At 45.0% G+C, this 13,168-nt stretch overlaps 1 protein-coding gene and 1 long non-coding RNA gene across 2 annotated transcripts; both read left to right on the plus strand.

The window, feature by feature from the left end:
* The first annotated feature begins 1,963 nt into the window (after positions 1-1,963).
* Positions 1,964-5,019, plus strand: LOC113027208 (uncharacterized). The gene is made up of 3 exons (XR_003273000.1): positions 1,964-2,628; positions 3,644-4,410; positions 4,715-5,019. It is a non-coding gene; the product is annotated as an uncharacterized LOC113027208 (long non-coding RNA).
* Positions 5,020-9,959: 4,940 nt separating this feature from the next.
* On the plus strand, positions 9,960-12,953 carry pdcd2l (programmed cell death 2-like). The gene is made up of 2 exons (XM_026172433.1): positions 9,960-10,555; positions 12,002-12,953. The coding sequence occupies exons 1-2, from the start codon at positions 10,072-10,074 to the stop codon at positions 12,601-12,603; spliced, it is 1,086 nt and encodes a 361-aa protein (XP_026028218.1). The 5' UTR covers positions 9,960-10,071; the 3' UTR covers positions 12,604-12,953.
* The last annotated feature ends 215 nt before the right edge of the window (positions 12,954-13,168 follow it).

Below are 13,168 nucleotides of genomic sequence, written 5' to 3' on the forward strand. Positions count from 1 at the left end.
GAATTTTAAAGCTGGTGAGAAAGTAGGAAAGGTTCTTGTGTGTGTGCGGTTCAGTGGTGGAGTGGGGCTCAGCACGAGCAACGTCCAAATATCCACAAATTTAAATCAGTGTGTAAACAGATGAGGGGGGCATGAAGCTACAGCAGGTGTTTTCCACATGTCCCATATAATAAGTTAGAGAAGATATTACAAACACTCAGGAAGAAGCTGCACAACAATATGTGCAGGTGGTCTATAGAAGTATCATATAGTATTATAGGTATTACTTCTTCCCACTCCTTTTCAAGCACCTGTTATACTAGAAGACAGTATTTTCCTTCCTGTATATATATGTATGCAAAATAAATAATCAGTCATTTATTTCATGTAATGAATATGAAGAGTATTCTTAGATGAGATGGTTGAACTTCCTGTTTCTGTGAATGTGAGCCAAACTTCAGGCTCACAAAACTGAAATGATACAAATTTAAGAAGAGTGTAAACTGCATGTCCCCTGGAGACTCAGCTGTCCTTTAAAGACATTTAAACATGTTTTTGGTCATTTTATCCATGTCACGTAGGACAGCGGTCCCCTTTAAGGTGTCGCAGATAAATACAACAAAACCAGGACCAAAGAAAGAGATTTATTCATAACACTCGGGGAAAGACCCAGGGAAACCGAGTTAACGATAAAAAGGATTAAAAATGATAAAAACTCCTGAAAAGCCTCAACTCTCACAGCCCGGCACCAAACGACTGTGGCCCGGGGGTGGGGACCGCTGATGTAGGACATCACGTCACGCTGAAGGGCAACAATGATAGTTCAGTATATGAAAAACAACAACACAAAAAGTATTTTTTATAGGTCACCTGTTGGGGGCGTGGTCTCTATGACTGACAGGTGGGAGGCTGTTAATTACCGCGTATCCACCAAGTCACTGCAGCACGTTGTCCTTCAAATCCTGGTTCCAGAAAACTGAGACGGAGCAGCCAGAATCCAAATGATGCTTCACACTGCAGAGTCCATCTTTTATATACAGTCTAAGGGTCTGCAGGTCCCCTACTCCAGCGGTCCCCAACCCCCGGGCCTCGGACCGGTACCGGTCCGTGAGTCGTTTGGTACCGGGCCGCGAGAGTTGAGGCTCAGGTGTGAAATGTCTGGTTTTCAGGGTTTTTATCGTTTTCAGCGTTATTTTGTCATCATTTTTATCGTTAACTTGGTTTTCCTGGGTCTTTCCACGTGTGTTATGAATAAATCTTCTTTTTTTCGGTACCGGTACTAGTTTTATTTTGTTGTATTTATCCGCGACACCTTAAAGGCCGGTCCGTGAAAATATTGTCGGGCATAAACCGGTCCATGGTGCAAAAAAGGTTGGAGACCGCTGCACTACTGGGACACCTGTTACCTGAGGTGAAGCCACCGCCTGTGTCACCATCCACCTGTCAGTCAAAGAGGCCACGCCCCTGGTGAAGCAAATTTTAAACTTCTATTTGTGTTTTATAGCAGTACATGTGTTTATTGCTGCTGTAAACATGAACATTTTAACATTTACGGCAGGGGTGTCAAACTCAAATACACAGTGGGCCAAAATTCAAAACAGGAACAAAGTTGTGGGCTAACGTTAATATTTATTGAAAAACATACTTCCTCCAGATTTAAGAATGAATCTTTTCTTATGGACTCAAACACGTTTTGCTGAAAAACTGAATATGGAACAAGCAAAGCTTAATACTAAACAATATATATATTAGCTGTATAATACCAGTAGGCCAGCTCTGATAGTAATTTGGTATGGCTTCGCGGGCCAAATGTAATTAAGCTGCGGGCCAAATTTGGCCCACGGGCCAGAGTTTGACACCTATGATCTACGGGACCGACTCGCTGCTGGAGCCTCAAGTGGACACCAGAGGAACTGCGGGTTTTTGGCACTTCCTCCTTGGTGTCATTCCTCCCATCCAGAGGCTCCAGGAGCTTTATCAAGTTCCAGTTTAGGTGTTCAGAGGATGATGAACTGTGAGTCATTTTCTCTAAGCAGTGTAATAAAATCAAATATGAGAAAATCTGAAATATTACTGCTAATTCAGTTCTAATTAAATCCCAGCCGCCTGCGGCTCCACGACCGCCCTCTCCGTTATCGCACTGCCCCCCAAACAAACCCGTGGCAGCTAAATGGACGCTATCGACAGCGTGAACCCTCCACTGGGTGTGACCAGGATCAGCACGCCAAGTCCACAGCAGGCTGATTCTCAAACCGAAGCCAACATGGCTGCTCCTGCAGAGACTCCCGCCACGCAGCAGAACCAATTAAAAAACTCCATTTAGCAGCTCAAAGTCCCGCTGAGAGAGTGATGGTGTGGTCGAGCTGATAAGCGGCTCAGCATTCAGACACTCTGTAATACAACCGCACCATCTCACACCACCACCGCCCCCACCCCCCAAAACGATTCCTCTCCTGCTGAGGCGATGCCGCGCTGACCTGGGCAACAGCGCCATGGCAACGACAGGCAGTCTGAGGACGGTTACCCGGGATAATCACCCAGAGTGCTGCATGTCGTGATCGTGGTTCCCTCAGGGCGTCTGCTGCACGTAGAGACGAGCGGCAGGTGGAAATGAAGACAGTTTTTCACAAACAGAGGCTCGTTGCGCCAGTAAGCCCGATGCACACTGCACGTCAGTAATGAGCAGACCCCACTGAGACCTGTCAGCTCAGCTTTATTTCTCACAAAGTGCAGATCAGGGTTTGTCAGGAACTCTTTGGAAGGACTGAGAGTGACAGAGAAGTCTCAAGTTTCTCTGAAAAGCTGCGCTGAAGTGCTTTTCCTGCTGTGATCTGCACGTGCATTTAGTGTTGTTGAAGGTTCATCAGCTGTTTTGTAAATGCCTGGGTTTTTAGGCACTGTAGGGGCTTTGCAACATAAAGAACCTTGATGTGAACTGATTAAATTAACGGCTCATTAAAAGGTTTAGCCAGCTGGGGATTGGACTCCTACAGCCTCCAGTGTGAGCCCATGTGACTGGGCTGAGCTCGTCCACCACACCCAGCTCTAGGGTGGGTCTGAGGACCACGGGGCCATGATTCATGGAGGGGCCATAAAAGTGAGGAGCTACTCTTCTAGCTCAGAGGAGCCCGCTGATCTGACTAGAATGAACTTAAGACACATTATATCTCAGCTGGTATGGGAGTGTTTTAGTGTGGCATCGTGTTTATTTGTGTCAGCTGCGTTTCCCCAGGTGTTTCCTTTCCTCATTACCTTAGTCCTCTGTCTCGCTCTGTTCAGTGTCTGTTTGCATCACTTCATGTCATGCCAGGTCTTGGTTTTTACATGCGCCTGCTCAAATTCATGTCCTCATGGATTTCTTAGCTGTTCCCAGTTTAGTTTTAGTTTAGTTCTGCCCCAGTTCACCTTGCCTTGTGTTCATGCATTCAGCCTAATAAAAGTCTCGCTTTTTGTTATACTTTGTTTCCTCTCTCCCGCTCTCCAAACATACCGACCAGCCTTAACACCTGCAACCCAGACCCACAGAATCAGGAGACGATGGATGGATGTAAACTAGTACCACATAAGTAAATGTAGCTACGGTTAAAATAAAGCTACGGTAAACACACGGTGTGTTCTTCGTCCTGTAGCTTGGAAAAGAAAAGCAGCTTTTTCTCTTTCACAGGGTGTCAAAGGCTGCGGTCCTTCCAGATCACACCAGGTGTCCTTTGGTGCAGGGATGTAAAGGCTCACAGATTTCACCTGCGTGCTTCATGAAACTGTTGGGAAACTCTGCACGAGGAAATTGGAGGTTGCAGGTTTGGTTCACGACCTGTTCAGGCGTTTGTGCTTCGCACTGATCGGCTGGTTTTGGACTTGAAGGACTTTCCTCCAACATGGAAGAAAAGCGAGGCGCTCCCACCGTCAGGGCTCCTTCTGGCCACACAAGCAGAAAGAATAAAGTGAAGTCGCTGCTTTGCTTTGGGATGCAAAGGTTGGCAAACAGCAGCTTCATCGCACACCGACCCTGATCTGTGAGTCTGCAGCTTACAGGAATCGACCAGTGAAAATCCGACTTTCATGTTCCACATCCAAACTGTCCGACGCCATCAGCCTCCATGAAGGAGACAAAGAGACTCAAAGACACAGAAGAAAGCAGGAAAACATCACGTGGTGAACTCTAACAGCTGTGAGCTGCTGTTGCAGAAACGTTGTTTTAAACTTCATGTGGTTAAAGTGGAAGTGAAAGGACGTATGAAGAGAAGCGGGTGCTGCTCTGAGAGGCTTCATCCCACTCGTCCCCTAACAGTGAGAAAGCCTCGGCAGGCCTCCGTGTTTCCCTGAATACATGAATGGGATGATGGGACGCTCAGATAAATGTGTTCACGGCTGCTGCGTCCCCAGTGATCGGAGAAAAGGGGATGAAAGAGGAAGGAAGTCCGTCTGGCAAAGGTAAACAAAAAAATCCCTTATCTGAACATTTTGATCTCTTTCAGAAACATGGGACCTCAGCGTGACGTAATGCAAATACGTTAATGCAATAACTGGGCTTCAAAATTAGGGCCAATGATGCTACGTGTTGAAATCCATCTTTTATATACATGCACAGTTACTTAACCACGCTCTGTAGCACAAAGTAAGCCTGAGGGAGGAACGTAACCAAAGCTGTCACATGACTGTTGCTTCTGACATCTTTTTTTTTAACCCCCTTTTATTATTTATTGCTAATGCAGTTTTTTTTATTTATTTATTGCAGCCATCTGTTGGAGTAGACGCATCAGAGCCAGCGACACCAAGAGGGAGAACAAGCTGATGAGAAAGGTAGGCTCAGACTCTGGAGCTCCTGCAGGTTGTTACTGAGTAAAGGAAGCTCCACAAACTGCTGAACATACCGGACACCACCTCACACCCACTGCATGATCTACTGCAGCAGGTTCCTTCAACTCTGCAGTAACGAGGACAGAAACCTTTCCTACCTGCTGCAGTTAAATAGATAACGACTCTCTCCGACCCTGTTTGCAGCAGAGGACTCCTCCGACGGGCGATGCAAAAGTTCAGTCTGCACACTTCATTTTATTTTACAGTAGCTGTAACTAACTATACATTAACAGATAAATCATGTAAATAAAAACAAAGAAGTGCAAGTATAAATGTCACGCTCATTATATGGGCTCATGCTTCCAGACTGATGAAGGTCTGGCTCCACCTTCTGGCAAAAGTGGCTCATAACAGCTTTTCTTTGTTTCTGCTCACGTTTGGTGGACAGTCCTGCCGGCAGCTCTCGTTTATAATCACATGTGTCTGAACGACATGCTGCGGCTTTTTTTTACCTCTTTTGTAAGACGTGTGCTTCTTTGCTCTCATCGCTCTCTCCTGCTTCTTCTTCTCTTTTTTGAACATCTAAAATATTTTGATCTGTGTGTTGACCTTAAAAGAGCTGATCATCGCTTTCATCATCATCATCAGTTCTTTCTAAATCCTTGTCTCGGTGGACTGCAGAGATGCTTTCGTGCTCTTTTAATCACGCTGCCTTATGGAATGTGTACAGTAGAGATGTGTTGTGTCGGTGCGTATGAAGCTGAATTTGTGGATTAATAGTTGATAGTAAATCCTTAATTAGAAGGTCAGGAAGCAGACAAACTGTAACCGTGCAGGTGGGGACGTACAGACAGTAAATAAGAGGCAGAGCCTCCAGTTTTTAAATCCTGCAGGGACAGACATATTCATGCATGTCGACTGGGTGCATGTATCTTTAAATACCCAGCAGCAGTGGGAGAAAAGAGCCGATAAGTTAGCACATTTCTTTTCTTTTGTCCACTCATTCATCATTTAGCAGGTTTGGATGGTTACACTCACTTTGAAATGAAGTCATTCGCCTCAAACCTGCATCAATGTATTTAGAAGATGCAGCAGCTGAAGATGAAAACACAAATCAAACGGCTTTGATGGATTTTATCTGTAATACCTGTGAGCTCGTAGGGGAGTTTTTAAAGGGTTTATTTGAGAACAGTGTGACACAAACTTCTTTGTTGGTACAATTAACCGCACAGCACCGACGTTATTGCTCCCATAATTACATTAACCGCAGAAACTTGGACCATAGATCCGGTTCAGGGATGCCAAACGTGGCACATGTGGCACCATCCACCCGCCAGTCAGGAGGCCCGACTTTCTTCTTTTTATCAGGTTATAAATGTGTTTTTTATGCTCTAAAGTTTAACATGGGAGTCTGTGGGGGCTGATCCACACTAGGAACCAGACTATAGAATAGAATAGAATAGAATAGAATAGAATAGAATAGAATAGAATTGTGGACACTCCACACCAACTGTGTGTTGACAAATTATGTCAATTAGAGGAACTGCAACCTTCGTCTGACAGCTTGAACATATTACATTTTCATTGTTTTACTGGCCAACTTTCTTAAAGGCTCCTGGCTGAGTCTGTGTGAAAGCTGAGAGCTTTGTGGAGCCGTTCATTTGCTGTGAGCAATGCAGATCCAGGAGTTTATGATCCTCCACCTTCACCTGGTCCTCCATCCTCCCCGCTGGTCAGTGAATCCTCTTTGAGCATCTTAAGCAGCAGGGTTCACATCACTGTATGATTAATTAAAAGCAAAAGGCAGCTTAAAGTTTGGTGACTTAAAGGTTGGTGTGAGGTTTTATTCAGCGTGGGGGGCGTGGTCTTCTCACGGTGTAAAACATAGTTTGTTTTAAACTCAGCATCTGTGCACGCTGTCGTCTTCATTCTGCCTCCACCACAGGGGACAGAAGATGATGCATGTGACGAAATAAGGAAACTAAGGAGATATGAAGGCGACAGAGACGAGAGGCTACACCCCACCGGGGAGAGGGGTCCCTCATTTCCACCCACTTAGATTATTAAAAGTTTTTAAGAAAGGAAAGGTGAAGCACATCGCCGCCGCCTCCTCCTTTCAGTGAAGGTCAAAAGGTTATCTGCAGTCGGCCTGCCAGAGGGATCAGAGTGACCTTTGACATAACCACCTGCAACTTAAGCCCACTGGTCACCACTGCCTCTTTGCCTTGTGCTTTGTTCTGTTACTATCATAAAAATATTCTTGTATTTTCCACACTTGGTCGTCAAAATGAAAACCGTTCATGTTTTTCAGCCTCGAGCTGATTTCATCGGGCTGGAGATTAAATATCGATGTCTTAGGCTTTGATTCGGGTTCTGTAACCCACAGGTCCATCAGAGTAATCTACTAATTTAATTTAAAGTACATCAAATCAACAACTTTTTGCCAGCTTCTAATATTTTGTCCTCCTCCTCAGTAAGTCTCAGTATTTTGCAGGTGCACCTCCTCTCTCTGTTTCTAGCTGATATACATTCTTGTGTCATAAACTGATGGAGCGGGTCACCCGGAGCGCTCGCTTTGGCGTCGAGCCGGCATCTTCTGGTCCAGCAGAGGAGGAGAGTGTCAGACCTCAGCAGCTCTGATGAGATCCAGAGCCATCGCTGTTAATTAAATCTGCTGCTAACAGGAGACTCACTGGGACCAAGTTCATTCTGCACGAGTTCCACTTTATTCTGCAGCTTGTAGAACCTCCTTCAGCACCAATAACCTGCAGCGATGGTTCACGTGTGACTTTATTAGTCTGTCTCATCACTGTGGAGGAGTTTTGGTTGCTTCAGCTCGTTGAGGTTTGCTGCATCCGCTCATGCACAGCTCTCTGAGCTCTGCAGCAGCTCCGTTCTTTTCTTCTTCAGTCGTTCTGTTGCAGACCTGCTGCTGTGCTGGGATCTTTGTCCTGTTGATGACTCGGTGTGGTCCGAGCTTCAGCTGTGGGACACACTGACTCTACAGAGGAGCTCGTGGTCCACTCAGATCATCCACCACTTAGAATCCCTTTACCGTGACCTCAAGTCTTAGAAAGACAAAGCTGATTTTTCGGCAACTGGAACAACAAACTGTTTTGCTCTTGAGCCTTTGAATTGCTTTAAACTGAATAAGGACACAGCAGCTGAATGCCTTGTGTACTCTTTGCGTTCAAATATATAACACAAGTGTTTATGTGCTCCTCTGGAAAAAGTCAGCGTGAAAGCGAGATAACGGGATGAATAAAATAAAATGAGGAAATAAAACGTGAACTAACTTTGCAGCAGAGCCGATCTATAAAATGGATTTTGAGGAGAGATTTAAAAGCGCACACGTAGCCAGGAGATATAAAGCTAAAGTGAAATCTTCCATCAAACGGGATGAATTATCTATCTGCAGTGTCGAGCCTCTCAGTTTACTCTCAGAGCGTAATGATGTGGAGTGAAACCAGCACCTGCTGGGGAGCACCGAGATGAATCTGAAAGCCGCTGCTATGATTAAAAACTCAGCAGAGATTCAAAGTGCGGCTGCTTTGCAGTAAATGGGCTAAAACGTGTTGATTCACAGAAACCTCTGCTGTGGTTTCACTAACGGAGGCTCCACTCAGAGGCTCCTCACACTGGAGCTAATTAGCAGAGAAAGGAGAGGACAGAGGCGGTTACACACCACGGGAAATCATTTCACAGCTCCCGCAGCAGCCCTGAGGGGGAAACGGTCAATGTAGAGAAAAATGTATACACGAGGAGGGATTACGTGTAATTACATTAGGCCGTAAATTATGCAGCCAGCCAGCTCTTTACTGCTTTATAGTGAGAAATCGGTCTGTTCTAACTTTGTTTAAATCATTCAGGGACATGTTCTTCAGACTGAAACCAGAACACTCGGCTCGCTCCCAGAGATCATTTTTAAAGGCTCTGGCTGTACGTAGATATTAAAATCCTGTTATTACCAGCTTCTGTCAAATCATTCATTTAATCCCTGAAGGATTTGTGCAGGGTTTCAAAGCCACTGCAGCTGTTTTATCATCTGATCTAAAAAAACACAGAAGCTCCGATAATGGTGCAGTGAAGTGAGTTTATTCTTACAGGACAGGGCGCAGACCATCAAACAGCAGCAGAAAAGATAGATAAATTAATAAATAACTCACTAATAATTGAGAACAATAATCAGGTGAGGAAGAGCGAAGAATAGAGAGATGAAAAATATTCTTAAAACCAATTATTTAATGTGTCTAATGTTTGTTTTGTTCTTGAATTTCTGAGTTCATTCTCATAAATTTGCAGATTTTGTTTTCCTTCTAATAAAATTATTGTCGGTTTTCTTGTAAACTGACCATTTTCCTCATAAATGTGTAATTTATTTGAACAAATCTCATAATTTTACTATCTCTCATACATTTAAACATTCTCCTGATAAATTTGCTGGCTTTTATGTTAGAAAGGTTTCATATCAATTTCCTTTTCATCCTCTAATTTTAGTTTTCATTTTTTTTCTGTTTTATTTCTTGGTTTGCAAGTTTCTCCACACAATATTTTACATTTTCTCGTAAATTTGCCAATTTTTCCTCGTAACATTTTCATATTCTCCTAAATTCTTACAAAGAGTGGAAAGAAAGAGAGCAACTAGTGCTGAACATTTGTTTGAATACACACAGCAGTTTAAAAACTGATGAAATGTATTTATTGGTTAAAAAAAAATCTGTAAAACTGTAAATAAATGTGATAAATTCAAGTTGTTTTTTTCTTTTTAGCTTTCACTTTGGAAGCTGCTTTTAAGTTGAAAGTGCTACACCCGGAAATTGCTTGTCACGGCGTCGGAAGTCGAGACTTCTATTTGTTTATTTATTTTAAAATAACTTTATTGAACACACAATGAGCATACAACATACGGAGACTTCAATTTTTCATCTCTTCGCTGTTTTCACTCTTATTTTCAAAGTCTTGAATTTGGCCCCTCATGAAACACAAGCGCTTATATTTGGACCGATGACTGTTTTCTACAGTAATTTTAAAAGTTAAAATCTTTAAAAGCTGTGAAAATGTAAACTAACGGCGTATATAAATAGTTATATATTATAATAAATATAAAATATTTAGAATATTGATAAAACAATGGTTTCGTTTTATCGTGTAATTTCGTGTATCGTGTGATTTATAGTTCAGTGACACACTTCCCGTGTCTATATTTTCATTTGACTCCAGTCGGTGGTATTTTGGTGAGGGACCTCCCACGCTGAACTTCACTTCCGGTCGGCGTTTTTTTTTTTTTTTTAAAAGATGGCCTCACGCGCTCAGGAGGTGTCTCTGCTCGGGCTGTGTGACGGAGAGATCGACTCCAAGAAGCACCGGTGCTCCTATCTGACCAACAAAGTAGGGGGTCGGCCGGACTGGCCGGCGGGCATCGCTGCCCGGTCACCGCGATGCGGCCGCTGCAGAGTCCCGCTAGTCCACGTGGTGCAGGTGTACTGCCCCGTGGACACGTCTCCGCACCACAGGAACCTCCACGTCTTCGCGTGCCCGGGAGCTGAGTGCAGCGGTCGGTCAGAGTGCTGGGCGGTGCTCCGCTCACAGTGCCTGGAGGCAGAGGTGCGGACACCCGGGCCGCCTGCACCGGCTCAGGAGGCTCCTATGCGGGTCACTGACTGGTGTGACACCGCTGACGACTGGGGGATGGGGGGAGAGGAAGATAATGATGGATGGGGAGGAGGTGCGAAGCAGAACACAGCTGTGAAGGAGGAGACAGGAGCTGCAGAGGCAGCAGGTAGGGCTGGACAGAGTTGCATTTTTATCAAAGAAAGTTTTATTCTAAAGGATGCCATATTTTATATATAGATTATAAATTCATAGCCATTTTTTTCATTAATTTAAAGTTTTTCTCCTCGTGCCTTTGAGGTTCTTGTAAATTTGAAGATCTTTTCTCGTTACACTACAAAGGACCAAGGATAGAGGTCGTCTTTCAGCACTACTTCTTAGCCAACAGTTCATCTCAGGGTGGTTCAAACATGCTTCTTAGAGGAGCCCTGCCCAGACGCAGAACAGCCACTACGCAATAAAATAGAGATTCTTTACTACTCCAGATTGGAGTAGTAAAGGCATTAAATACTTGGAACATATATTAGAAGGAACAGACTTTATCCCATTTGACAGACTAGTTTTACTATATGAGATTAACAAGAATAGATTTACAGAATATCAACAAGTTAAGTCTATAATAAAAGGAAATTTAAGCCTAATAAAGTCAAATTACAAACACCATCGAGTGTGGTACAATTCCTTAATCTCAAAACCTCCAAATTCCTGTCCAAAATATACAAGACGCTCTCCAAAACAGGTGAATCTATATCTCTTCCTATTATGAAATGGGAGGCAGATCTATCAGTCAGCTTGGACCACCTTAACACACTCTGGTGTACACACTCTGGTGTACACACTCTGGTGTACACACTCTGGTGTACACACTCTGGTGTACACACTCTGGTGTACACACTCTGGTGTACACACTCTGGTGTACACACTATCTTGGTCGGCTGCTGTCTTTTATCCTGTCTTCCTTCTCTCATCCCAACCAATCACAGCAGATGGCCCCGCCCCTCCCTGAGCCTGGTTCTGCCGGAGGTTTCTTCCTGTTAAAAGGGAGTTTTTCCTTCCCACTGTCGCCAAAGTGCTGCTCATAGGGGGTCATATGATTGTTGGGTTTTTCTCTGTATCTATGAAGCGCCTTGAGGTGACTTTTGTTGTGATTTGGCGCTATAGAAATAAAATTGAATTGGGTGCTGTATAAATGCAACTGAATTAAAAATCTCTTGTATTGTTAGTTCTGTGTGCTGCTCAGTTACATTTATTATTTGCTGTCATGTTAGCGTTTGCTGTGGTTTCTGTTTTTATTATTTTCCTTCCTCGCAGGCGTCTCTCTCCATCCCTCTTCTCCTCTATTTTCCCCTCCCCCTCTCTTCCTGTTAACCATCTTCACCTTTATTTTTTTTCCTTTTCCCCAGGCCTCTCCGTTATGGTTGTAATAATCCAAAATAAAGTGTATGGAAGTCTGAGACAGTGAGCCTATTGCTCAGCTCATCTCTGGTTCTAATAAATGATAAAGTGAAGCTCCTGTTAGAGTCAGACTGAGAGCAGGGAGCGCTGTAGTGCGAACTACCTTTTGACAGGCAGGTGAGGTCATCTTATGGTTCTTTTTTTTTTTTTCCCCTGACAGGTGGTGAGACGGACGTCAGCAGCCGTCTTTGTGACCTCAGTCTGGGGGACTCGCAGGAGGACGTGACCGCCTTCTGTCCATTCTTCATCAGCGTGGTGGAGGAGACTGATGTTTGCGGGGAGGACGGCGACCTGGAGCACGCTCAGGAGCTGCTGAGGGAGTACGAGAGGCGGGAGGGCGTGGCAGTGGGGGAGTTAGAGGGAAGCGGAGGAGGCGGGGACGAGAAGTATGAGAAGACCGGAGCCCGACACGGAGACGCCGTCTTCTCCAGGTTCATGAAGACGATCTCTGTGTGTCCGCAGCAGATCCTGCGCTACTGCCGCGGCGGGAAGCCGCTCTTCATCTCTGAGCCGCCGTCCAACGTGGCGCAGCTGGTGCCAGCGTGTCGCTCCTGCGGAGGATCCCGGACATTCGAGCTGCAGCTGATGCCCGCGCTGGTAAGCCTGCTGCACGGGGAGCGCGGCGGTGCAGGGGTGGAGCTGGAATTTGGGACGGTGCTAGTCTACACCTGCGCCGACAGCTGCTGGACATCCAGGTCGGACTCGGCCGTGGAGGAATTCTGCTTCGTTCAAACCGACCCAGACCAGCAGCTCTTTGTGTGACGGACTAACCTGAAGCTCGCCGTCGCCATCATGGTGGGATCGCGGTTTATTTATACCCCGTCATGATGTCAGAAGATCAAAAATCTGAGGCGAGCTCGTGTTAAAAAAGGACCAAGCAGCAGCTTTTGTTACTTCAAGGCTTTAAAGGTTTTGCCTTAAAATGTGAAAATATAGATGTGCCTTAGTCATCGGGCCTGGGCAGAGCGTTACAGCTGCTTACGGCCACACGAGGGCGGGACACTGAACCATAGCTGCTCTTATTGGTCCTTCAGACTTCATGGTGCTGAACACAGGAGCTCCAAAGACGACATCAACACGAGTGTTAGAAAAGATTAAAAGTCTCTGCTGCAGCTCGTTTGTTCGTCATCTTTTCTTTTCTAAAATCTTTTACTGCTGCAAACACAGCAGCAGCTGTCGTCATGCGCGAGTCATGCTTTAACTCCAAGCAGCTTCTGGTTGTTCCTGTAGAGAGGAATATTACCAACCGTGACCTCTGACCTCCCTGTAATGAAACGTTGCTGTTTCAGCGCACGTGTTGGTCGTCGGGCTCTGAAATCCTCTGAAA

Source organism: Astatotilapia calliptera, chromosome 7 (genome assembly GCF_900246225.1).
Source record: "Astatotilapia calliptera chromosome 7, fAstCal1.2, whole genome shotgun sequence".
In the NCBI taxonomy this organism is placed as follows: domain Eukaryota; kingdom Metazoa; phylum Chordata; class Actinopteri; order Cichliformes; family Cichlidae; genus Astatotilapia; species Astatotilapia calliptera.

Coding starts and splice junctions, on each gene's coding strand:
- pdcd2l (XM_026172433.1), top strand. CDS start 10,072: ATGGCCTCACGCGCTCAGGAGGTGTCTCTGCTCGGGCTGTGTGACGGA. Junction 10,556..12,001: donor AGGAGCTGCAGAGGCAGCAG/GTAGGGCTGGAC, acceptor TTCCCCTGACAG/GTGGTGAGACGGACGTCAGC.